Source organism: Rattus rattus, chromosome 2 (genome assembly GCF_011064425.1).
Source record: "Rattus rattus isolate New Zealand chromosome 2, Rrattus_CSIRO_v1, whole genome shotgun sequence".
NCBI lineage: Eukaryota > Metazoa > Chordata > Mammalia > Rodentia > Muridae > Rattus > Rattus rattus.
In genome coordinates, this window is record NC_046155.1 from 200,043,522 (window position 1) to 200,070,809 (window position 27,288).

General features: G+C 40.4%; 1 protein-coding gene across 1 annotated transcript in view; it reads right to left on the reverse strand.

The window, feature by feature from the left end:
- Positions 1-27,288, reverse strand: part of Adcy2 (adenylate cyclase 2) — a 410,506-nt gene that overhangs the window by 92,840 nt on the left and 290,378 nt on the right. The window contains exons 5-13 of the mRNA XM_032894822.1: positions 27,068-27,216; positions 22,085-22,196; positions 19,311-19,438; positions 17,613-17,771; positions 16,564-16,696; positions 14,832-15,008; positions 12,661-12,704; positions 9,088-9,168; positions 2,306-2,375 (exon numbers count right to left, since the gene is read on the reverse strand). Coding sequence (XP_032750713.1) covers positions 2,306-2,375; positions 9,088-9,168; positions 12,661-12,704; positions 14,832-15,008; positions 16,564-16,696; positions 17,613-17,771; positions 19,311-19,438; positions 22,085-22,196; positions 27,068-27,216 — 1,053 coding nt within the window. The remainder of the gene's footprint in view (positions 1-2,305; positions 2,376-9,087; positions 9,169-12,660; positions 12,705-14,831; positions 15,009-16,563; positions 16,697-17,612; positions 17,772-19,310; positions 19,439-22,084; positions 22,197-27,067; positions 27,217-27,288) is intronic.

Consider the following 27,288-nt stretch of genomic DNA (forward strand, 5'->3'; position numbering starts at 1 on the left):
GCATGCATTGCAATGTTCTATTTCATCATTGATCTCAGTGCTACTTAAAGTGTTGAATGAAGGTAGGAGACAGAAGGTCTGTGGCATTGGATCTGAGGCTGGCACAGGGAGTCTCCTTTCTCTTGTCCAGCACCATTAGCAAGGGTTCTGTCTACCATGCAAGACTGTTGTTCCTATTTGACTTAGGAACACAAAGCTAGGCACCACTGTGGCCATGATGACTGTGGTGACAGTAGTCTCTGTTCCAAGTGGTTAACAACTCTGAATGCTTTATGTACTAAATGTAAAAAAACTGACAAGACCCCCACAGTGAGGTAGAAACTATTTCTGTCCCTGTTTCTGGTTGAAGGAACTGCAGGCCAGAATTCATTTTAATATTAATGATTAATATGCTAAGGGACACGCAGTGCATGAAGCCCTAGTTTCTGCATCAGGAAGACTGAAGGCAGTCTTCCACGCAGGAAGCTACACTGATTTCCCAAATGAGGCTCATAACAAAGTCAAAGGAGACAAAGTTTTATGAAATGGCGTTGTAACTTCTTGCAGAAACTCTATGGTCCTATCAGCTATATCCACCCAGCCTAGCTCCAGCGTTAGAAAGAAACAGATGTGGTTCTTGGATTTGAGCCACTTGGGTTTTGGTGTTGAAAGACAGCTCTCCCTTTAGTCTCTTGATGACTCTTTCTCCATATGTCTGGCTCTACTCTCTCCCCTTTTACTAGAAGTTCAGGCTGTGGGTGCTTAAGTTTCAGCATCCTCAAAACTTTGCCTAAGCATTGGCATCTGCAGACATGCACACATGGGGAGAATGTGTATAATTGCTCAAAAGATGCATTCTTAATGATGACTACCTTCTCCTTATTAGAATTTTTCCTACTGTATTTTGTGTCTTAATATCCAGGACAATTTGCATGCTGATGAAGGTACTACATTAGCATAATTGCTGGGATATGATTAGATCCTATGCATTCTGTTCCTTTCTTAGCTTTTAACTTTTCTGGGGATTTGTGTAGAGATGGCTTGGATTTGCTTTTTGGTATTAAAACCAAGGGAGTGTGGCACTTAAATAACAAACAGCCTTTATCATCTCCTAGCATCACTCAGGAGTGAGATGTTATTAACTAATAAGTTGGTAAAATTTTTAGACAGAGTATTTTAACAAGAAGGTGGCAAGTGATCTTCTTGACAAGGGGAACATGGGCAAACCTGTAAAACACACCTTCATGGACTCTGACTTTTAATGTTTGATGTTTTCATTCAGTTTTCTACAGAATCATGAGCTAAGTCTTCTGAGCAGAATTTTCATAATGGTTGTGCAAATGTTGCCACTAACCTAGTCATTTTGTTCAAACTGAGTGAGTTATGATGTGGTTGGATGATGGACATGGCTTCTGAACCCTGCTCCTTCTGTCACTCAGCACAAAGCAGGAGGTGAGTGGAGGTCAGTTGGCCTAACAGAACCACACATCCTTCCTGGGGAGACTTTTTAACCTGTGCTTAGCAAATCTGCAAAAGCCAAACATCTGCTGCCTAAACCAGCTCCTTAGGGACGCATGGTGCCTAAATACTCAGATGCAGCAAGCTAGATGTAAACCTTGGACTTTCATTAACAAATCAGAACAATTTGTGTAACAACATTGTCAATTTATTGGAAACATTTTATTTTTCTTTTAAGGTAGTGGTTCTCAACCTGTGGGTGGGATCAAATGACCCTTTCAGAGGGGTTGCCTAAGACCATGGAAAACACAGATGATACATTATGAATCATAACAGTAGCAAAATTACAGTTACAATGTAGCAATGAAAATAATATTATGGTTTGGAGTCACAACATGAGGAATGGTTTTCAAGGGTTTCAGCATTATAAAGATTTGGAACCACCATTTTAAAGGCTTTTCTGAGAAAATTACACACAAAAAGTCAAACATTAGCTATTATTGTCTTTTCCTGTTCTTTCTGAATCTCAACCATATATCATTTACTACCAGAAGTGTGGAGAATATTGCAAGGTGATAGAAAGCATTTGGCCAAAAGAAATGTTATGAAAGAGTGCCAGGGAGCAGTAGAGGAGAGCTATATACAAAGCCCTGACCCAGTTAAAGATGGTGCAGATTGGGGTTGCAGAAGTCAGAATGCCCTAGGTGCATGTCTGAAATCCTCAGAGACCAAATTCAACAAATGTTTCAAACACTGCTGTTGGTAAACCAAAAACTATATTAAAAATATACACTCAGTTTCATGAGTGAAATCAAAACCACATTTCATAAAGAAAATTATAATAGTTTAAATGGGAAAAATGGCTTACTTCTTTCTCTATATTCTTGTTATAGAAAAGCAGGGAGATTCTTTGAATGTCTTCTGACTTGAGCCATTGCCTAGAGGTAAGAAAGACAGACAACATCAAACATACAACTAAGCATCTGCAACTATTTACAAAAACAAACAAACCGCCCAGTGTTCTTCTTTTCTGGATGTAAACTCTGCCATTCCGAATAGATTTTTGGTATATAATGCCAATTTATTTGATTTGGATACTAGAAATGACTGTAAATGCTACATGCAGTCACACAATACCCTGTGGGAAAATCACATCATAGAACTGTCATATTAATTACAGACTAAAGTTAATCAAATTAAATAGCTCAATAAAGACCTCATTCCAAGGATACAGCTCAGTCCACACTTCTTCAACATTGACCAAAAGTCCTTGTATTGTCATTTTCTCATTTCAAGAGTTACCATGTCAGAACAAAGCTTTTAAACTGTTGCAAAAAATAAAGTTTTATGTGCAAGCATCGTTGTGATATGTTGACCTATGAATCCTTTGGATATATTCCCAGGACTAGCATGATCAGGTCCTATGTAGACATATGAGGTTTTACCAAAGTCAAATGGTGGCAGCATGTGCTGGAGTACTTAGTAATCACTGAAGCCACTGTCTCCTTGGCTGTGGGAAGCACTGTGTACAGCACCCACTGTACCCAAATTCTGGCAAGCACTCTGGAGCTCCATCTGCACTCACCCAAAATCTTTTTATTGTCATTTCAAGAGAGTCCAAACCATGTCAGAAAAAAGTTTTCAAAAAGTTGCTAGAAAGAACACTCCTGTGTAGGCACGGCCAGGATTTGTTGAGATAGAGTCTTTGGGCATATTCCTAGGAATGGCATAATCAGGTCATATACAGGCACACTTTTAGCTTTTTGAGGACCCTCTATAAGGATTTCCATAGTGACTGGAGTCATTAAAATAGAAATTTGTTCATGGGAATCAGGGAAAAGGATGCTGGCGAAAGTAAGAAGAAAGGAGCACAGGACTGGGGGGAGGGCACACAGTCAAAATATATGATATGCTTGTATAAGAAAACAATGAGTACACCTTTGTGAACACGTCTTTATGGAATCCAGCACCATGCACAATGAATACACCTTAGTAAAAAATTTCTAAAAACATCAGTATAAAGACTGACAGGTTCTTGCTGACACAAACCGAAAATATCACGAACATAAGCACATAACCCCGATGCTGAAAACTAAATGAAAATTATATTCATGAGTTCATCCTCTCACACCAGAAACTTTCACAAATCTGTTTCAGGTAGTTACAGCGGGGGTTTACAGAGAAAGCCGTTCACTGGAATGCTTAATGTTACCCCAGGCAACAACAACACTAGGCACAGAACACCAGACCTGAGCACAGGATGTGTGGCACAGCCCCGCATATGACAACAGAATGAGAAAAGGGTGAGACAGAAAAACATGTTTTCTCAAATTAATCCTTCCACAAATGCGTGGCAAAGTCCAAATCCAACACAGAAAAGTACCTGGGAAAACCAGTAACAAATTGTTACTGATTGGTTTGGATCACTACTCAATGAGGGGCATACATACCTATTTTCCTAAGTTTACTTTAGTAAAACTTTCTTTGTTTAAAAAAATATAATAGCCTCAAATATGTGGACCTTCATATGTGTAGCTATAAACATATAAGTATATATGTTTATAAGTATATAAGTATATATGTTTATAGCTACACATATCACATAATTACACAGACACCTAGAGAGGGATGTTTGATGTTTTATCTATTAGCATCTATCTGTGTGTCTGTCTGTCTGTCTGTCTGTCTATAATCTGTCTCTACTATATATCTACCTAATCATCTATCATCTATTATTTATCTTTCTTTATCATCTATCTATCATGTATCAGTGCATATATCTATTATCTGTCTATCCATCTATCTTATCATCTATCTCTCTAGAATATGTCATCTATCTATTACATGTTTATGTTTCTATGTATCTATCTTATCTATCTCTCTATCATCTATCTAATCTATCTATCCTTCATGTGTCAATGTATATATCTATTATCTACTTATCTATCATTGGTCTATCTTTATATCTAGGTATGTATGTACTTATTTGGCTGTCTATCTGAGTACATGCATTAGAAAATCTCAGAGAAATGTGTTTTTTTCCAAAAAAGTCATATAAGTATTTCAACAGTTATCACATTACATAAATTTATTTTTAAAAATTATATTTGTTTGTTTTTTATTTATTTGGGCGTGGAGTACAACATGTCACAGTACATGTATGGATGGGAGAAAATGATTTGTGGGAGTTGGTTCTCTCTTTCCATGATGTGGGTCCCAGAAATCAAACCCAGGTCAAGAGGCTTAGCAGCAAGCTCCTTTACCCACTTAGCCATTTTGCTGGGCCTAAAAGTTTTAATACAGTACTTTCCAATACATTAGGGAGATGAAGGATAGACATGTGAGGCATCACGGATCTGAAGTAAGGGAAATAGTTTGACTGCCAAGCACTCAGCAGGATTCCAGATTAGGCCTCTGGCGCAGACTGGCTGGCACTCGGGATGGTGGTTAATGGCACAATAGACAGGGGACCAGCAATGTTAAGGTGGGATTTCCAGGGTCTTAGACACCTTTGCTGCCTAACACTTCCCACCAGATGGCCACTATCAGCTTGACTGACTCAGAAGGCAGGACTACCAAGGGCCCTTTTAAAACTGAGACTCCAGAGTCAATAGTGTGTTCTAGAATAGCTACCATTAAAAGTGGATTGGACATCTACACTGTTTCATTGAAGGTTAAATTAGAGGTTTCAAAAACAGACATTGTTGCTACTTCTTATACTGTAGCAGAGGTAGACTTTGATCTACCTTATAAGACTACTGTAGGATTCAACTCTTGATTTTATTACTACTCTTTACAGTTCACTCTTATTTATTTCAAAATTTTAAATTTCACACTTATTTTATTTTCTATTTTGGGAAAGCAGTTTTTAAATTAGAAATGAGAGTTGATTCTTATGAAAATACTGAGAAAAAATATTTTATTTTCTTTATAATTTTTATTACATTTTAATTGATTTTGTGGGCATGAGTGTGTGTGTGTGTGTGTGCGTGTGTGTGTGTGTGTGTGTGTGTGTGTGTGTGTGTGTGTGTGTGTGTGTGTTTAGACACACTGCTGCCCACTGCTGACATGTAGATGTTAGAGGATAACTTAGGGAAATCAATTCTTTCAGGTCCTGGAGATTCAACTTAGATTGTCAGGTTTGGTGGCAAGCTCCTTTAGCAGTTTTTCTATCTTGTTGGCCCCCAAACAAATTTTATCCATACTCACCTTTAAAACTGTATTCGTAAGAATATGTATAGCAATGCAGGTAAATTGCCCCAAATGTTTTCTTAACCAAAAAAGCAAAATCTACTTAAAAAATGCTTCCAGAAGACAGGTATTTGTAAATAAAATAAGAAAGAACTTTAAAAAACTTTAAAAGGTAGTCATCTCTTTATCACCAGGGTACACCACCATGTCTAAGTTTACAGCTCCTGAATCCTACAGGAAGGCACCAAGACCAGAGCTTACCTGCCCTGCATTGCCAAAGCCCAACATGGTCGCACACAAGCCAGGAATTCCTGAGGAAACAACCAAATCTACACTCTCACTTACCTTTGCCTAGCAAGGCCTCTCTGCTTGTGGCTTATGGCTTCTTGCTTGAAGCATTAGACGACAAGTAAATCTGACAGTATCTTTGCACTAAGAGACTATGTTGTTTCCACAGACTCCATGAAGCCTCTGGATGACTCCATTCCCTCTCATGATTTGTATGAAATTCACATTTAATATTACAGTCTGTCTATTTGATATGCTAGGCATGTATTTTCCCCACTGGGGTTTGTTCACAGAACTAACTGGCCAGTTTGAATAGAAAGGATTTGTGTGGGCTGATAAGGTCAGATACTGTTTTTGGAAATTGGAACTAGAGAGCAACTGGAAAAGACAGGAAAGAAAAGAAAAACTGAAGGAGTGAAATAGGCAGGGGAGGCAAGGGTAGAAGGAGAGAAGAGGGGAGGGAAGAGAATGGGATAGACAGCAGGAGTGGAGAGGACAGGAAATATTCGTGCCTGCATGCATGCGTGTGTATGCATGCCTGTTATCCTTAGCCTCCTGATAGTTCCCATCTGGTAGCGTGAAGAGACAGACACTATAGATGGACACTATCTCTGGCCCATACTGTTGGTGTTTCTTTGTTAATTTATTTTTCTACTATGATTTATTTTTCTATTTCTAGTAAAGATAAAAGGAGATCATAAGCGAGATTCTGAGTGAAGAATGCAGAATACACCCCCTTACTCCCTGAGAACATTTTCCAATGGAAGAATGAATGCAAGTTCTGAAATGACAGAATCTATGGAGGGAGAAACACAGCCATTCTATTGTGGATTAAATGTGTTAAATGTTTGCTGTCTACCTGAATTTCATATGTCGAAGCCCTAACCTCTGACATGGCTTTGTTAGGATGCACACCCCTCGGGTACTGTAGAGGTTGATGGGGTCTTGGGAGTAGAGCTGGACTAAGATCACACATAAGTGAGTTTTGGTCTTGTACTCTGTGCATATACACGGGAAGGGAAGTTTGCTCTGTCTGATGCTCTGATGCTGAACACAATACATGACAATCTGCAGAGAAATCACTGTTTTATACAAATAACAAGAAACACTAATTGGTAATCCAATCCCACTGGAATCATTAGGTGGAAACCAGAAGATCAGAGGATCATCATTCCAAACCCAACAACAAAACATAATCAATGCCAACCAAACCTAGAGGCCAAAGGGCTTCCCCTTGAGCAGTTCCCTTTCCTGTTTCATTTGGGAAATGTCAGGGAAACGTATGACAGAAGCAGTTAAGGCATCAGGAAACATTTGTTAGGTGCAAAGCTGCATGGTATCATGTGATCTGTAAGTGCACATGCTTGAACAATAATGAAGCAAAGAAAATCAAGAGTTCAAAGTTAAGCTTAACAACAGTAAAGCAGTGCCACCATAGCATTGGCTAACAGTCCCCTGAGAGAATGAAGAAATGGTTTGGACAGTAGGGTCCCACCTGAGCACACACCGAGCCTGGGAGCCTGGGGGGGAGTTTTAGTTTTTCTACTGTTATTATTTCTGGTCTCAAACTCTGTCAATGGGCAAGAGTTCCTCTTTTTTCTAATGTGTATAATTCTTGGGGAAACAAAGTATCCCCTGATATTTCCTTTAGTTGGATGACTCTCCCTCTTCCTTGTTTTTAATCTGCTAGTAGTTTCCAGGTGATGGTTTGCTTCTTTGTGAAGTGCTGAAGTGTTCATTGGACCAGAGGTCAAGCTAATGCTATGAGGATTCCAGAGTCAGCCTTCTACGAAGCTCTGCTCATGGACCTTGAGCATGCAGGATGATGTTATGTGTTATCAACGTGGACACATGACAGAGCTACGACAGGTGATAACCATAGCTTGCATATCTTTCTTGTAGCTCACCTTATCAAGACACTTCATTGCATAGACCAAGAGAGTATGACATAAATATTATAAAATAGACACCTGTGGCTCTTTCATAAACACTGTGTGTATTCTGAATATCTATTTGGGGCAGTCTAGAAAAACAGGCATTTTGTAAAGATAAGCAACTGAGGTCTTCTTGCAACTTTACATTAAGCTGTATTGATTGAAGGTGAAAGTCATTTATATTTTTCAAAAGTCAACTTTGATATAACAAATGAAGTAGGTTACCTTAAATATGGAATTTTTTCTTTAAAGCATTTTCTCATGTCAATCTGCTATTTCTCATTCTAATTTAATTTTTTAAAAAAGCACTGATTGTATAGGTGTGCTTGATACTTCATCTGTCTTTGGCTCTCTGTGAGACCTCTATGACATAGTTGAGGTCTTTTCTGGCACAGATGGTTCTAGGGTACAGTCCAATTCTCTGTAACACAGGTAAGTCCTCTATGACACAGGTGAATCCTCTAGGACACAGGTGAATCCCCTATGACACAAGAAACTTTCTCTATGACACTGGTGAGTCTCCTATAACACAGGTGAGTCCCCAATGACACAGGCGGGTCCTATTATGGCATAGGCAACTTCTCTATGGCACAGGTGAATCTTCCAGGTGATATTCTCTATGACATAAATGAGGTACTCTATGTCATAGCTGACTTTCTCCAAGCCTTTCTAGGGCATAGAGGAGTTCCTTTATGACATAGATAAGTTTTATGACACAGTTAAACTCCATACTTTCAAATTTTAAAATATAAAACAATTAAAGAAATATGGTAAATGAATTTAAATGAGTGGGGTTGCATGGGAAGAACTGTAGGGAGAAAAGGGAAGGGGAAAATCATGTAATTTTATTTTATTTTCATTAATAAGAGCAAAGTATATAATCTGACCCATGACTTTTCTTTGTAGGATTACTTGTCACAATGTTTATTATTAAGTAACTGGGTGACTACTTTCTAGGTAGAACTTAATTTTTATCATATGATACTATCACATAACAGAAATCCTACTAAAAAAGCTACTATGGACGGGATGAAAATTGGAGGGTAACCGGGATGAAAATGACAAACTGTCCAAGACACCTGGGTTTGCCAGGATAAGGACAGAAGCTCTGACTAGGAGACACTTGGAAAATGTTACATTGTATTCATGTAAACATAGGCTATGAGACTCTTGGAAAGTGTTACATTGTAGCCAAACATCAGACTTTGAAATAAGTCAAGTGAAAGTACAAACTTACTTCTGTGCATTGATCCCATCAATTGCTTGGATCATCCTTTCATTCAGTTCTTCTTCAAATCTCTTCTTCTGTGACTTAGTTCTATACAAAAAGGAAATATTATCAGTGAGAATGTTAGTATGAAGGTTAATATGAGGTCCAGTTCTAGTGGTAACAAAGCATACACCTATACCAAGAACTGAATAAACTGACCCCAGCGCTTACTATGCTAAATATGTTGGCTTACTATTCTGTGAAACTCACTGGGATTTCAAACCACCACTGGAAGTACTTGGTGTTTAATAACTTGATAAACTTCATTTAATGATCAGAATACACTGTCTATAGGAAAAATTCCCAGAGGAATTTATGTTGGTCATTCCTTTTTGATGTATTTCTTAGCCAGTTTCAAAGAATTTACAAAGCTGCAGTCTCTGTTTGGGCATTTCAAAGTTTGGTTTCATATGTAATCTATTGAGTATAATTGAATATAATGTAAGGATCCCGTGGCATGCAAAAGTCACACTCATAGAAAACCTTGTTATGTTTGTAGACTTGGAGATTACCACACGTGGTCTCAGAGCAGGTGATCCTAAGACATAACGTATGAGAGTTTCTAAGTGACCTATGCCACTTAAAAGTGGGACCTCCCTCCCACTAGGAACAGTGAATAATTCACATGAGAATGGCATAAAGGCGAAAATGAGATTGATATGTATTTTAAAAGTTAAATATCTACTGGAAAGATTAAAGGTAGAGGTTGGCCCCTGCTAGCCAGTCTAAATGGGGCTATTCCTGTCTTCAGACACATGCATCTAGGTGGTTTAAAACCAATTGGATAGATCTGATCTGGAATAATGCTGGCACTTTCCTGAAGTTTGATATATCTGTACATACAGATAAGAACACAAACAAACGTGAAATGTTACATTTACCATTTATCTGTAATTAAATCTCACAGAACTATCAGTGAGACACAGCAGTGTTTGTGTTCTCTACATTTGACTTTGTTCCTTGTCTCTGTCATTCTGTAAAAGGTCAAGGACTGATTTCCTTCTAAAATAAAAATGACAGAAGGTGGATGATCTGACTGTCCACATCGAGCCAAATCAATTATGAAGCTTGAACACACTAAATTCCAATCCACTTTAAGAAAACATATTGATTTTGGTCCCATTTGGGTTTGATACTAGAATCTCGAGTGCCCCATGCAGGATCATCCTGTGCTTACCACTGAGCCTCATCTCCAGCTCCTTTGTATTTTTATTTTAAGTAGAGCTTTAGCAGTCATCTGGTATGGACATGTACCCTTATTTATGAACTCCCTGTGATGTACTTAGACCCTTACTGCAAGCTTCAAGTTCCAGGACGAGACTGGAGTTTCTGCACTTCAGTGGTTTGCTTTCTCACATTCTGTCAAAGTCTAAGGAAATGTGCAGTTAGCTTGGTGCTCACAGGTAAAGGCACATATTTCCTGAGAGGTTAAGCTAATGTCTCAGCTTTGATAATCTGCTCAGTGGTCAGTGTTAGCGCCATAATGCCTGTACAGGGCTCATTGTTTCAAACATAACATGGAAAATGACCATGAAGTGCATACTCTGGTGGATAATTTAAATGTACTATCCAGGTAATGATTCTGATGTGTGCACAGATTTCTTACTTATGTGGCTTCCACTGTTGAGAGGGCAAGGCAGCTATACACCTGTTGGTCCTCTCACCAAGACCTCTTGATAACCTGTTGTGATTTTGTCCTTTCGCTTCAGCACTACTGATTTCTCTGTGCTTTCTTTGCTCCTGATTCTGAGCTCAGCTCTGTGCTCCAATCCCTCTTTTCAATGTGTCAACACTCATCTAGGTTTTTTCTTTCTCAGATCTGTGTAATCCAAAGCCTGGGTAAGTCCACTTAAAGAGGCAAAGATGGTGTCATGAGAAGCCAGTGCCCTGGTCAGGAACAAACCTCTCTGAGTCCAGGTTGCAGAGCCTGGAAATAGGAGAAAGCCCCTTGAGTCTGACTCAAAAGCTGTGTTCTCTATACAATTCTTAGAGGTCATTAAAGATCAACAAATATAGACAACATGAAGCAAATATGCATGAATCCCTTTCTAACCCACCCAGGCTTTGGAGGCAGAGTAGCTGGACACTGTATTAAATCAAGTCCTGGTTTCAGCTCTGGTAGTCATAAGACTCTTAGGATTTTTCAGTTCCCTTGTGTCTTAGGTTCTTCCCCTTTATAATGATTATGCAACAGTATCTACCCTATGCAAACACAGTCGATATGTAGATTTTCTCTGACATAAGAGATAAAATGGTAGCATGCTTTCATTAGACTCCTAGCCACATTCATCCGTGAAGATATGCCATACCCAGTGTGGGCTCCTATGAAACTTTCCCCATTGTATCTTGTCTTTTGAAACGGAGTTGCATGGTGGTGAATACAGATAGATGTTCCTGAGAATACTTGCTAACACATGTGTGAGCATCCCACCATCACCAGGAAGGGGATGCCTTATCAAGGTAGCATATAGAGATACTGTATAGTCATAAGATTACCTTAATATAGTACATATTATGGAAAAAGAACATATTTGAAAAAAAACAAGAGGTATCATCTCCATAACATAAGGAATGAAAGTACTAAATTTCAATGTTAAAATTTCACATTTGTAAAAATACAAATTAGGGCTCATTACAGCCATCACATGGAAGGGCTCTGGGAAAACAAACAGTCTTAACAGGTGTGTTTGCTTTCTTCGTGGATACATTGCATTTTCTATAGGAAAATTTGTTGAATCTTCCATTTTCTTCCATTTTTGTAAACCTAAAAGGCAATCTGTTTGTAAGGAAAGGAACGTTACCTTAACTTTTGTACCAATAGCTTACATTAATTATTCCAGTATTATAGTAAAGTGGAAGATAGATCAGTGTGAGATTAAATATGTAGTGGGGCCCAATGAGATGATTCTATCATGAAAAACTCTGTTACTGTGGCAGAGGACCCAGGTTCAGTTCTCAGCACCCATGTGGTAGTTTCCAACTATTTGAAACTCCCATTCTGAGGGGCTCAGTCACCCTCTTTGGAACTCTGTGGTTCATACAAGCATGTGTTGTACATAAACACATGCATAGAAACACTGATACAATGAAACAAAGATGGGCATATGGCAGTATTGTGGATAGTGGCAGGACACACAGGACATTCTTGAAAAGGTCTTTCTTTTTGAGCAGGGTGGCCGGTTGGTGGTCACTTTTGGGATTCAAATCAAACAATGATTTTTAAGCAGCAGTTAAAAATGTAAAACAATTCAGATTTTTAAAACCCTAAATGTCTAGTAGGAAGAGTGATTGCAAGAAAACATTTAACAGTGCAAAGTGTCAAGCAGGTGGTGTTTTCCTCTTCTCTCTCTCTCTCTCTCAAGCCTAATAACTAGACACTAATTCTTATGTTTAGAAGCTGGGAGTAATTTGATAGGGCTCTGCACAGTAGCTGCTCTTTTGGAAGACAGCTTTGAAACTGCTCTAATTGATGATAATTACTCTAAGAAATAAATAACAAGCATTATGCCTTCAAAAATTAAAGTCGATGAGAAGCCATACCTTAAGGTGCGATTTTGAAAATTATGTTGACCCATTGGCACATCCTGCAATAAAAAAGAAACTTAATTAGTGGTGACAGATACATCTTTTAGGAAGAACGGAATGTGCCAATGATTCTGAGATGGTACCTATTTCTTCTTTTACATGGTGAATATAATTTAAATAACTATGCGATAGTCTACCAGAGGAAAAAGGGCTTATTAGAAACATGTAACGACTTAAAAAATTGGTATAAGGCTCACAGGACCCAGTGGTGATGGCTTTAAGAGAAACAACCTATAGAGACCATATCCACTAGACAGGCATAGCCTGTTGAGGGATGGGGCCACCCGCCCATCTCAAAATTTTTAACCCAGAAATGTTCCTGTCCAAAAGAAAAACAGAGATAAAAAACTTTGAACACAGACCGAAGGAAAGGCCATCCAGAGACCTCCCTACGTAGGGATCCATCTCATCTGCAGACACCAACCCTGACACTATTGCTGATGCCAAGAAGTGCTTGCAGAAGACTTCATTAGAGTTGTCAGAAATTCACAATAAAAAAACCAGGATAGCTAAAACTATCCTCAACAATAAAAGGACTTCTGGGGGAATCACCATCCCTGACCTCAAGCAGTATTGCAGAGCAATAGTCATAAAAATTGTATGGTACTGGTAAAGAGACAGGCAGATAGATCAGTGGAATAGAACTGAAGACCCAGAAATGAACCGACACACCTATGGTCTCTTGATTTTTGACAAAGGAACCAAAACCATCCAATGGAAGAAAGATAGCATTTTCAGAGAATGGTGCTGGTTCAACTGGAGGTCAGCATGTAGAAGAATGCAGATTGATCCATTCTTAACGCTCTGTACAAAACTTAAGTCCAAGTGGATCAAGGACCTCCACATCAAACCAGATACAGTCAAACTAATAGAAGAAAAAGTGGGGAAGAGCCTTGAACACATGGGCACTGGAGAAAAATTCCTGAACAGAACACCAATGACTTATGCTCTAAGATCAAGAATCGACAAATGAAACCTCATAAAGCTGCAAAGCTTCTGTGAGGCAAAGGACACTGTGCTTAGGACAAAGCGGCAACCAACAGATTGGGAAAAGATCTTTACCAATCCTACAACTAATAGATGGCTAATATCCAAAATATACAAAGAACTCACGAAGTTAGACACCAGAGAGTCAAATAACCCTATTAAAAAATGGGATACAGAGCTAAAGAAAACATTCTCAGCTGAGGAATATCAAATGGCCAAAAAACACCTAAAGAAATGTTTGACATCCTTAGTCATCAGGGAAATGCAAATCAAAACAACCCTGAGATTCCACCTCACACCACTCAGAATGGCTAAGATCAAAAACTCCAGCAATGGCAGGTGCTGGCGAGGATGTAGAGAAAGAGGATCACTCACAGCCTTCTCTTGGTTTATGTCTATTTTTAAGTTAGGTATGTAACAGGAATTAATGAAGAAAGAGTCAGTGAATTTTAAAGAGAGAAGAGGGGCTATATTGGAGGTTTTGATGGGTAGAAAGGGAAGGGGAAATGATGTAATTATGTGTTGTTAAGTCCAAGGCACAGGGTAGAGGAAGGATGGAAAGCTGCCTTTCACCTGACAGCCTGCCATGCTCTTTCTTAGCCAATAAGAACCATAAAACATTGTGTTTTATCCCAACTTCATCCTAATAACTTTACTGCCACCTCACATGAAACTGAACTCCATTTCAAGACTTAAGCATGCTTTTAGGATTGTGTTAATCATTTAACTGTGTTTACTCCTCCCGCTTCTTCTGGATCTATCTTCTATCTTCTTCTCAGCATCTTATTGCAAGAGTCCCCACTGTGAGAAGCTTTGGCGTTTCTGGTTGGAACCAGAAGGAAGCACAGCAAAAGGGCAGGCAGCGCTGTCATTGAGCCTGCACACGTGGGACTTGAATAGTCTTAACAGTGCCCATGAGCAGGACATTGTGGCTTTACATCTACTATCCTCAGATGGTCAAGGTATCATACATTTTCCATAAGAGAAAGAAGAGCTTGGTTAATTCATTTTGTTAGCCATGGACTCAGAGGTCACCCTCATTGCTGACAAGCATGATTCTGTGTGGAAATGGCTGGTCCTTTGCTGGGGTAGGAGCTCTCAGCCCTTCCACCATGCCCATGGCTCCAAGGCAGGCATACCGTGGTACTAATCTTCCCATTCTCTGTGGTCATGCTATCTCTGTGGTGCAGATGTGCGAACGGCTTGGCTGCTCCCCAGGACTCCAAGTACCGGGTCATGCGGACAGATGCTCTCATCTTGGCTCCGTCCAGAGTGTGTCGAGGTCTGAAGAGATGCTGAGGACTCCGTCGCTCTCCCTTGGGAGGAGAAGCAAGCATCACAATAGGCACACTTCAACCCCCCCATCACCTCCCAGGTCCTGCTCCAGCCTCATTTGGTCGAGTGAATTGCTCTTTTTTAGACAGTAAAACTCACCAGCAATAGAAACTCAGTAAAAGGACTTGATAGTTAATAGATAATGGTGCATAAAGTAAACCCTTTGGCAGAACTTAGGGTCTGCTTTGGTTTGTGTTCACAGTTTTGTGACTAGGTTTGGCTGTGTTGGTCATGCTAGGTGGCCTCAAACACCTGTGTTTTTGTGTTCTTTGCCCGAATACAGGACACATACCATCTGCTTGCCACTCATGATACCCATCACACTGTGAAACTAATCAGAAGTGTGTCCCTAAAGATGAACCAGGCTCCAGGGAAGGTATCACAGACAAATGCTTCATGATTTTAATCTTGATTTTGTAATCTTGGTTGATGTAGCTCTAAAGCCCATCTTGCTGCATTCTGTACCATTTACTAGTGTTACCACTTGAAGACAGTTATGCAACTGTCCAGAGCTTCAGGGTCTTAAACTGAAACTGATGATACCAATTTGGCAGGAATTTGAGAGAAGATTACAACACTGAAAGCTCTGAGTCCCTTGATTTCATCAAACAGGCAGTGTGTACACAAGAAGAGGCCGTGCTTTCCTGTCTGTACATCTCCCAGGTGATGGGCTCAAGGGAAGTGGGTCTGGATGTATGTAGGTTTTCATAAATGGATTGGAAATCGATTGTGAGGTTTGCTTGTTAACCATGAAAATTCTCTTCTCTTCTTTCATAGTCATCTTATCTCATCTCACGATACTTTTAGGTTTTGATGGCTTCAATAAAATCTCTATTTCTTCTCCACTCACAGGTTTCAAGACTGTGCACACTGAAAGCCTTTCACATACAGTATGTGATGTTTTACATATCCTTGACCCAGGGGGTGGCACTATTAGAAGGTGTGGCCTTGTTGGAGGAAGTGTGTCATCGTGGAGGTGGGCTTAGAGACCCTCCTCCTAGCTGCCTAAGGATGCTTAGTCTGTTCCTGGCTTCCTCTGGGTGAAGATGTGGAACTCAGCCCCTCCTGCATCATGCCTGCCAGGATGCTGCCATGCTCCCACCTTGATGATAATGGACTGAACCTCTAAACCTGTAAGGCAGCCCCAATTAAATACTGTCTTTTATAAAATTTGCATTGGCCATAGTGTCCGTTCATAGCAATAAAACCCTAACTAATACACAGTATTATGCAACAAAAACACAATACCTAGACAGATCTCTACAGTAACCCTAACCATCATCCTTCATCCATCTCCCAGCATACAGACATGAGATATATTCAAAATGTTTTCTGAATTAGTATTTGAATTCATCTTTATAAAAGTGTCTTCTATAATCAAGCCATTGATTGCATTTAAAGTGGTTTAAGGGTGAAGAGTAGCAGAGAACTATATTAATTCCTGGCTAAAAGCATTATCTGCAACAATACTTTTGCTACTCCTTCCCAGTCACTGAAATAATGAGCTAATTATAAACACTGTGCAGTGGTACTGACCTTGGGATTGATTACAAAGTAGGTTTTCACCAAGTGCTGCTTTAAATATGGGTCTCTTATCTCACCATCTCCTTCCTCCACTTTATAAGCCCCATTCAAGTGCTCCAGAGTGACTGAAGAAATGTGAACACGCCTGGAATTGAAATTTTAAACATGAAAAGGGAAAAATGTAAAGAAAGGTTTCTATTGATTCTGGGAATCCATGTGAAGGAAAACCAATGTGTCCTTAGAGATATTGAATTTAGTGGAAGTTTATAGACTACTTTGCCACTGCTTTGAAGAATGGCATCTAGAGGTCATGAGTGACTAATACTTGCAGATTCTTTGTGCACACAGAAACCTGCACATGGAGTTTGGCGAACCTCATCAGGAGAATGTTGGATCATAGTGAATTTTCCTGTGAGAATATCTGTCAAAATCCACATCCGGGGTCAACTGTATGAAAGCATGAATTTCCTTCCCAATGCATGCTCCTCTGCTTCTTGAATGACAATTCCCACATGTGAGAGTCACATGACTGACAACTAACTACAAGTGGACTCTAAGGCTGCTTATGGTACTTAGATTACTCCTGGCAGATGCTACACTGCTGGAGTGATGCCATGCCTATACCGAATCATTCAATGGTAATTCAGATCAATATTTATAAATTTGCAAACAAGTCAGGGTTTAGAATTTACTATGGGATATTCATATGCTTGAAAACAGGCTAAAAGGCTTATAAAATTGGGATCTGAGCCTCTCTAAACCACCTCTCTCTCTCTCTCTCTCTCTCTCTCTCTCTCTCTCTCTCTCTCTCTCTCTGTGTGTGTGTGTGTGTGTGTGTGTGGCTGGGGAATAAACCAGGATTTTTACATTTTAAAGCACTCTATCGCTGTCCTGAGAGCAAAGTCAAGTGATTTTCATAAGAGGTCACTGGACATAGGTAGCGTGATACCAACACAGGCAAGAGTTGTCATCTAAAACTCAGCAACCCATTGCTACCTTGTTCACCTGGCATGTCTAATTAAGTCACCAGTTTAAAGAGAGAAATTCAAGATTTGTCTTACCCAGGGACTCCTCCAGCTTCCATGTGGTTCGCCAAAGTAACATCATGAGACCACACATCATACTGCCACTTCTGGAGACCAATCACACCACAGAGAACGTTCCCAGAATGCACTCCTACACGCATGTTGATATCAACTCCGGTAGCATCCCTCACTTTCCTAAACAGAAGCGAAGTGATCACAGATCAGTAGTGCCCTTTCATTCCTTTATCTCATGGTCAAATTCCCTGTGTTATTATCCAGAGCATGTCAGACTTTTGGCGATGCCACCATGAATGCTCCCATGGCAGAGGACAAGAGGAAGGGGATTCTCTCCCAGTCACTCCAGAAGTTGACCCAAAGCTCCAGGGTCTGCTTAGCTTTGTCAGGAGTATCAAAGCATTTAGGCTACTGTTTTTATATTTCTAAGTAACATGTATCAAGAACAGATCCATCATGTGTGACTTCTTGCTAAATGTTCAATTCAGCATCTTTAGGCATCACTGTCTTGCAATATCAGACACCATTTGCAATTCTAGTGCTTTCTAAGGGGTATGTCATTAGTAAGCATATTATGAACATATTTGGGAACTTAATACCTTTAGCCTGAATGTGAATTTTAAAAAGTAATCATAAGGTCAAACCTTATCAGTTGAACACACTATTTAACAAGGAAAATAATTTTAAGAGTTTTAGTAATATGTAGTGTTTTATGAAAATGAATGTAATTTAAAACTGTATCTAATATTTTATGACTAATAATAACCATTATTAGGTTATTGGTCATTAGAGGTCAGTGAAGAATTTCACTAAAGCAGAGAGAGAGAAACATTGGACAATATTTACTTATATCATTCACCATTCAAGGTATCATTACACAGCAAGTGTTTAGGGAGATGATCCTAGCACTTGGAGACAATTGCTTCAGGGCAAATGAAGGGGAAGCACAGGAGAACAGCATCTCATTGCAAAGGACAGAAAATGGTCTGTTACATCACAGTAAAGCAAACCATCAGCATCTCACAATGGCCCAGAGTGTGCATAATGATGGCATTGGAGGATGTTACAATGTCCAGGAAAATGAGCTACTGATGTAAAAATAAATGGCTTCCCCCAAATGGTATCTCTTCACTAGACTACCTGACTCATGCTCCAATAATGAGAGTACAAATGCTGCCCCTTCATGTAAGACAAAAGAGAACAAAGACTTCCCAGAGTGTATGAGAGATTCTTCTGTCTGTCACCCATGATCGGGGGCTTAAGAAATCAAAGTATTTTTTTTTTTTTTTGGTTCTTTTTTTCGGAGCTGGGGACCGAACCCAGGGCCTTGCGCTTCCTAGGCAAGCACTCTACCACTGAGCTAAATCCCCAACCCCAATCAAAGTATTTTTAATCACCTCATCAATCATGCCTGAGATTAATAGATAGCATATAACAGAATGTACAGCCAGTGAATGGAATTTGTTTTAATCACCGTTGAAACAAAGTATTAACTCAGTTTCACTGAAATCCTTGGATGATAACTATGACCCTAAACAACTGTGCCAGTCTTTCTCTGGACTGAGGTACTCTCGAGCCAATAGATCCATTTCCTCATATTTACCCTTAAATGTACAGTAAGTGCCAGTACACACACACAAAAAAATAGAAATAGCAGGTGAGAATTACAACTCAAAATTGTTCTGCACTCAAACAGTATTTCTGAGCCGTACAACTTACTTTATGGCTTCGCACATATCCAATCCCATTTTCACACAGTTCTTGGCATGGTTAGGGAGTGATATAGGGAGCCCGGAAACACAGTAATAGCAGTCTCCTAAAATTTTAATTCTCATGCATTCATTCTCCTGGAGAAAGAAATCAGAAGACCTCATTTGCATTGAGCTCTTACAGTGATTCAGAGCAGAACAGCAGCATCCAATGCTGACTCAGCTCCCATGGACAGGGCGCGTGGAGAGAGGGAGTCAGAACCTGGGCTTTCCTCACCGTCCAGCAACAACTAACCACCCCTTTCCTCATGCCCATTTCCAAAGCACACAAGTCCTGGGAAGGGGGAAGACATGGGACATACAGGAATTGCTTTGGAGTGGTTCTCCTAGGGGATGATCGTTCTCTGTAGTCTGAACTTCTCTAAACGCTCATGGAGAAGAACCAATGAGCGTTCTATGAAGATTGGAGTTATTCAGACCAGAATCGGAGAGTGAGACTTAATGAGTTAAGGTCTTAAGGTGTTCTCTAATATGCTTGGGTTTTTCTCTTTTATTTTAACTGCAGCAGACTCCTTCCTACAGACACACATTGATAATTGTCTTCACACTTCAATAAGCTACTATGTAACACAGACACACCATTTAAGAATCTAGTTGTGATATTAGGATAAATTTTTTCTAATACAAAATTTGATCAACATAGGGCCAGGTAGGTAGCTCAATGGTTAAGAGCAGGTATGCTCTTGCAGAGACCCTAGGTTCAGTTCCCAGCATTTGCATCTGGTCTCTCACAATCCCCTGCAACTCCAGCTTCAGGAGAGCTGATGGCGTCTTATCCATACAGAGATGCACATGCACATACAATTCAAAAGTAATTCTAAAAAATGAAAACAAACAAAGTTTGACTAACGCATTTTGCTTTTTTTTACATTGTATTTATATTAAATATTGTAATTTACACTACAATATTTACGATATTTAGGTTATCTCATTAATATACATCAATGTCTACATTCCTTTTAAACTCTTTAAGCAGCTGTTTAGCAAAACACACCAAAACTCAAAGTTTTCTAAACACAAATTATTTCCTCTGATAATAATACATGTCATCACTGTAAGCATGTATGTAGTTTGACAGGTTTTGGCAAGTGTCTTTTTCTGACACTAGCTCACAGGCTAGACATGTGTTCATGCTTATTTATATAACTAACTATTGGTGATATATTTACTTATGTCAGTGTAGTAACACAAATAAGAAAGGAGCAAACTACTCATTAATCCAGCTCCTTGGACACTTCTTAATGAATATTCTAGGTCAGAGAGTATGGATGTTAATAACAATGGCCTTGATGTTCTTGGCTTAAGTGATGTGCTTTATCAAATATTCACTCCATGGGCTGGGCTGGCTGCTTGCTTATGATGCTTGGTTAATGTTATTTAACTGTATTGTGAGCATCAAAATGGACAGCATCTCTGACCAGTGATGGCTAGACTGCATCCGCTGGGCTGGACGAAGATGCAGCCAGAGAATCTTACAAGAAATCACAATAGCCCTCTATTCTGAGTAGGGTAAGTATGTTATTCTAGATTATTCTGTAGGCATACTTACTGTTGCCCATTTCTGTCATTTTACTTGGCAACAGAATTACTGCACATATAGTGAGTTACACTGAAGTTCCACTAGAAGAGGAGAGGTCCTATTCCAATATGACTGATCCCCACGAAAAGGAGAAATGTCAGTCCTAAGAGGTTCACAGAATAGAGATTGTCACGTGGATGTGAGTTATGCTGCTATCAGGAATGGATGGTTGGGATCTTTGTACCTAATACTACCAGCACACACTACAAAAATGGATTAAGTTTCGTCGTTTCCTTTTCTCTAAATGTTAACTTCTAAGACTTATCATTTTCATTTGAAAAGGACAGAGGTAGAACCATTCTCTCACTAAAATTTCAACCTCCTTTCTCAGAGGGAGCCCATATACAGAATAAGGCAGCACACCTTAGGGATGGGACCACAAAGGACGATGGTCTCATCTGTGAACCAAATTTCTTTTTAAGACATTGGCAGCTGGTTAAAAATGAACTAATCTACGCAAAGCAACTCTTCTCTGCGTAAGTAACTAATATTAATAGGTATGGTGAAAGGTGTTGGGGAGCCATTCCCAAACAAAATTGGGGTGAAAGGAAGTATTTAATGAAAGGGAAAGAGTTGACAAAAAAGAAAAAGAAATGTTTTTCTATCCATATTCTGCCAGAAATTCTAGAAGTTTCTCTATGTAAGGTCTAGTGTGCTCTGAGATGGCTTGAGTTCATGTCTTTGTGAAATTTCCCATATATGAGCATGTAGAGGAAGACACACAGCTGACTTGTCTGTTGAAGTGGCACAAAGTTATACGATAAAATGACACAATAGTAAACAAAGGGCTGTACAAACAGCATGCTGCATACCTCAGGGATTCTTCCAGAATCCTACTTAAATATGTGAAGACAGGATGATTAAACATTCACAAAAAGATGCGTACAAAGGTACCCCGAAAGAGCACAAGGTGGAGAGTGTCACAAAGAGAATCTCACCATTTTGAGCATGGAATTATACATAATTATAAATTAAACATAAAATCATTAACAATAGAAGAAAACTTGAAGTACTTACATGTTAGAGCACTGGTCTTCCTAGCCACAGCAAAGAAAACTAATAGGCTTTGCAAACATTCTTGAAGGAGAGAAAACATGCTGAGCGTTTATTCACCTTCACAGTGGATGGACTGATGTGATACTCACCTTTGCTATTTGATCAAACTTCCCAAAGAGTTCATTCAGCATGTGGACCAGTTCGCCAGGGGAGCAGTCGCTTGCAAGGCGGGTGAAGCCAACAATGTCAGCGTATAATATGCTATGGAAACAGGTGGGGTAAGATATTTTAAAAGCCTATGTTATGTTGTAAATACAAGACTTGTAAATGTTTTGTATGTAATATTTTTACAAGAAACACTCGATTTCCTGGACAGGAAATAAGTAAACCTTTCATTAAATCACAATTGATATATTTTTTCAAGTCTTGCATTTTTAAGGGGCGAGACAAGCTGCTTGTTTGTTCTGGTCCAGCTCTGGGTCTGTACTTGTGTCTTCCTCCATCCTCCTGGGTGCTTTATATCTGCCTCCTGACTCATGCACCTCAGGAGGCCAGTGGAATGCCTTCTTGAACTGTCACATGGCTCACGTTGTACAAGCTCCTACAGTAGAACCAGCAGATGATAAAGCCTAATGCTGTGTGCACCAGTTCAAAGAAAACGGGGAAGCAATGATCTTCTTTTCTAAAAGGGATGACAATCATACGACCCTGCATAATTTGCTACCTGCTCAGACTTCAAGTGGGATGACGTACTAAACAAACAAGGACATAGTGAGTGTCCAAACATGACTCATGGTAAATGGTAAGTGCTATTAGGGGAAACATCCAAGTGCTAGAAGAGAAGAGGCACGTGCATGCTGGGAGGTGAATGCCCAGGAACTTACTCTGTGTATATGACAGTGTAGCTCCGCTCCTGTATGTGCAGATGAGTGGAGGCTATGTGAGTCACTACAAGCTTAACCTCTGTAATGTGCTAGTATGTGTTTCACACTCTCCCCATACACTAGCACAGTCCTGATTTTCATGATGGCCTTATAAGGAAGTCCAAACTCATGCCTTCAGTTTGAATGTTAACATGGCGGATGTGCTACAACTCGAGATGTATCATGAAATGACTGCTGTTTAATAGCCATTAAGAAGGCTATTAAACCAAAAAGAGAATGTAGGGATTTGCAAGCCTATAGAGACATGAACCCATTGTGTGTTGCTAGTGAAAGGATAGGGGGATCAGTCTGTATGGGGCAAACAGTAGCTCCTGAAAAATTTAACCCTGAAAACCACAGGATTTAGAGCTGAAATCAGAGACTCATGCAGCTGCTTGTATATAAATTTGCTTCATTTCAAGACAGAGAGTAGAAACAACCCCATAGTCCATCTGTGGATGTATGTAAAGAGAAGATGAGAGCTGTGCATACACTGGAATATTAGTCAGCCTTGGAAAGAAATGAAACTCCAGGATATGCTGAACTTGCAGGCTCTCTGGTAAGTGACACAAAATGGTGACTGCTGCATGATTCCGTTGTGTGCTGACTAGACTATGAAGCATTGCAGATAGCAGAATGGTTGCTGCTGGGTTGCTTGGAGTATGTGGGGAGCTGTTGTTTAATGGGAATGGAGACCCCATGTATTATGAAGAAATAATCCTGGAGATTGGAAAGCACCATGAAGACACTTCTTCCCATAGAACTATTCCCTTAGAAGTGGTTAAATTGTGAAACATTGGGCCTATTTTACCACAATAAAAACAGAACTATGTGTTGCCAGTTGCCCTTGTTGCATCCAGATCAGGACAGAAAGCTATATCACAAGCTGTGGCTTTATCCAGAGCAGAGATGTGCTCTTCTGTTGGGGGAATAGAAACACAAGTGACTGCTGCAGGCTTCTGAAAGGTTGGCCTTTCTGTGGTTCTCATGATCTCTCAGGCCAGAGATGGCTGAGGTTGAGCCATGTTCTAAGAGAAAGGATTGAATTTTCCCACTCAGAGAAAGAGCACCTGGAAGAACTCTGGAAATGGAACATGTCAAGGTGGCCATGCCACCTCTTCTGTCTACCATATCCACAGCTTTCCTCTTGATTAAAACTTGGACTGGGCAAAGCACCCCCATGGCAGGCTGGCAGCAGATATCATAGGCTGACTCAGAGTTTATTTTGCAATAAAGAAGTGAAAAAAGCAACCAGAGATTGTGATACGATGTGTGAAATCATGTAAAGGAATCATGAGGCTCTCAGGCCTCACGGGCGTTGGGGGATGGTCAACCCATCATTACTATAAAGACTGCTCTGGCCGTGCAACTTGGAAGCAGGCAGAGGATTGGAGCCTGAGGAAAGTTTGTGCCAGGAAGCAGTGGAGAGACATGGTCCAGCATGGAAGGAAAATCAAACACATTGTGGCTAATTAGATGCTGTCAGGGAGCATCCAGGGAGAGACATTGAAGCTGAAGAGTAATTCCCAGGTGAGCTGTGTTTGGGAATCCAGGTTCACATAGACCATGAGCTTGCACAGGAAGGGGACTACTTCAGCCTTGCCAGTTTTGCTGCTGCCTAAGTCACCCATGAGGTGAATGAGCACAGGATGGTGTGTTGAGTTCCATGTCTTACAAAGATAATGAAGTCACAGAGAGTGGAGAGGCACAAAGGAGCCACAGGAGTGACAACAGTACTCATTAATAGAAGATAAACTCAGGAGAGAGAAGAAAGCGTCAAGATTGTAGCAAGACAAAGACAGATGTGCTCTCTGAGTGGGATCTCATGGTTAGTGGGGCTTGGACACTTGCCTGGTCAATGCAACAAGGATGCAGAGGAATCACACTTGCTGGGGACAGGACAAGTCAGAGGAGAAGTCAGTGCAAATCAGGTCTGTGGCTCAGTGGAAGTTATTACCAAAGGTGGCAACTTGAGGATAAGAAAAACCAACCAGAGTATAGAGAAACCCTCTAGGTCCTGAACTGTGAAAGAAGGAGGTAGTTTCAGATAGGATGATACATTGAGATTGAGAGAAAAACAAAACAAAACAAAAGAACCATTTGTTTTTATTTTGCTTTCATTTTTCAAATGTTGTGTCTCTGGATGTTTAAGAACTGCCAGGGAAGATCCAGAGAAAGGGGATCAAGAGTCAGAAGGCAACCAACCGTTGCTGTCTTCATACTGAAAAATTATTATTATTTTTATTAGTGCTAGCAAGTGCTATTAGTGGAGAATAAATTCCATGTCTAGTGAAGGTCGTAGCAGAACCAGGAGGTAGTAATTAATTTTTCTGGCTTTGCCTACAGACTCCTTGTACTGGCGGAACTGAGTTGCCATGTTGTATCAGTTCAGGAAGCTGATTGTGAGTACTAGAGGATCTGAGGCCTCCAGCTAACATAACAACCCATGTGAACCCTCCAAGGAGGGCAGGATAGAAAGCAGGTCCTCCAGCAGCTATAAACAACACCCGCCCTGTAGTATCACAGCACAGTCAAAGCCCAAAACATCTGGATGAGTATCTCTCAAATTTCTAGCACACAGACTCTGTGAGATGCTTATGTTTGTGATAGGCCATTAAATTTAGGCATGACCTGCTATACAGAAATTGAAAGCTAATATAGGTGTTCTAAGGGCTTCATTAAATGCTTGTGGTTGATCAGTTGTCAGTAAAGGTGTTCAAGGACTGCTCACACAAACCGCCTTTTTCTTTAAGGCTTTGATTACCCAATAAGTAGCTTAAAATTAACTCCTGTGATGGGAAGGGATTGTACAATGAATGGTTGGAACAGCACACCCCCTGATACCAGAAATGAATTGTCTTATTTCTTTAACTTTATAGATGGAATGTTTATACAGCCACAGGCAAACAGGGCTTTTAAATAATTTTATTGCTTAATGTGCCATAACTTTCTTCAAATAGGTGTAGTTTTTCCCATCACCCACCCAATGTCTCTCCTTAGGCCTTGTCGGGTGGGAAGAGCATCGTATTGCTCATGTATCCGTGTGTATGCTTGTATCATGGGTTCTGTGCACCCTTTTGTAAGATCTGATGCCAAGTGAGCTACGGATCTAAGCTTCTGCAATGTGTGTTTCATCTCTGAGTTTCAAAATTTTGATCTAAAACAGCTGGCCCAGGAGACAGTAGCTTGTGCTGAGAGCCCAGATTTGGAGAACAGACTGATGCCCAGTTCTAGCAGATGTTCAGCAGACTGTGGTTGCGAGCCAAGATTTGGGGAATAGGCTAGGGCCCACTTCTAGCAGATGTTCAGTTAAATGTATCTGTGGTCCTGGGCACTCTGCAAGTACAATTCAAGAATCGTCCTTGACAATTGAAGAATAGCAAATGCAGCCAGGTATATTTGCAGAGGATTATGGGGATTGCCAATGAGAACAGAAAGCCTCCCAGCAACACAGTGAGTGGATGAGAGAGCAAACTCCTAAAGGAAGTACTTGGGATAGGTAGGACATGAGAGGAATACCAGCTATGTGGGTGGCTTAGGGACGGGGATACAGGAATGAGTCTTCTTTCCAGCCTGAAGTGAAGGGCCTCACAGTTCCCCTTCAGTATTCACGGGTGATGGAGGCTTCATACATCTTTCTTCTTGGCTAGATTCCCAGTGTTAGCTTGCTGGCCTCTGAGTACTATAATTCTAGGAATAACTGCCTGGGGGATTCCTATTACAATGTCTGTGTTGATAAGCCAGTTACTGTCATGAGAAATACATCCCGCTCCCATGGCCTTTGTCTCTGGTTGGTCAGATCCTGAAACAAAGTATCCCAGCCTCCTTGGAATGCACTGGCTTCATGGAGGTCCTGTTTCCAGGAAATCCATCTGGAAGGGTTGGCCGCTCCATCCAAAAAGATCCTGGCCTTCATTCTAATTATACTGCAGTCTGACTATGGGGGTTTTCAGAAAAAAAGACCCCACAATCCATTTCCTTTCCCCCTTCCTATCATCCACAGACAGCAAGCATACAACTACATCTCAACCCAATGAGTGAAGTATACCAAATTACCCCCATTTTAATAGGAAAGTCACGAGAGGCATCAGAAGGGTAAGAGATTTGAGCCCCACTGTACCACCAATGGATGGGTGGTTATTGTAAGATGTGACTCCCTGGGAAAAGACCACTGATTCCAGTGCTGTGGGCCTGCACGGGGCACCATACCTCACGTTGGTGTGTCGTTTGACATACAGGTTGTGGAAGTTGTTTGTGTTTTCCATCTGTCCTGCTTTGGGGCCCTGCAGCCTCTGAATGATTTCAGCTTTCATCTCCATGGCGATGTGAGCTGGCAGCAAGGAGAGCAGGAGCCGTTCCTGCAAGGGTGGGGAGGGAGGGGACAACATGTTTCAAACACATATAGAAAAGGCTGTCTGATTGGGAAGTCA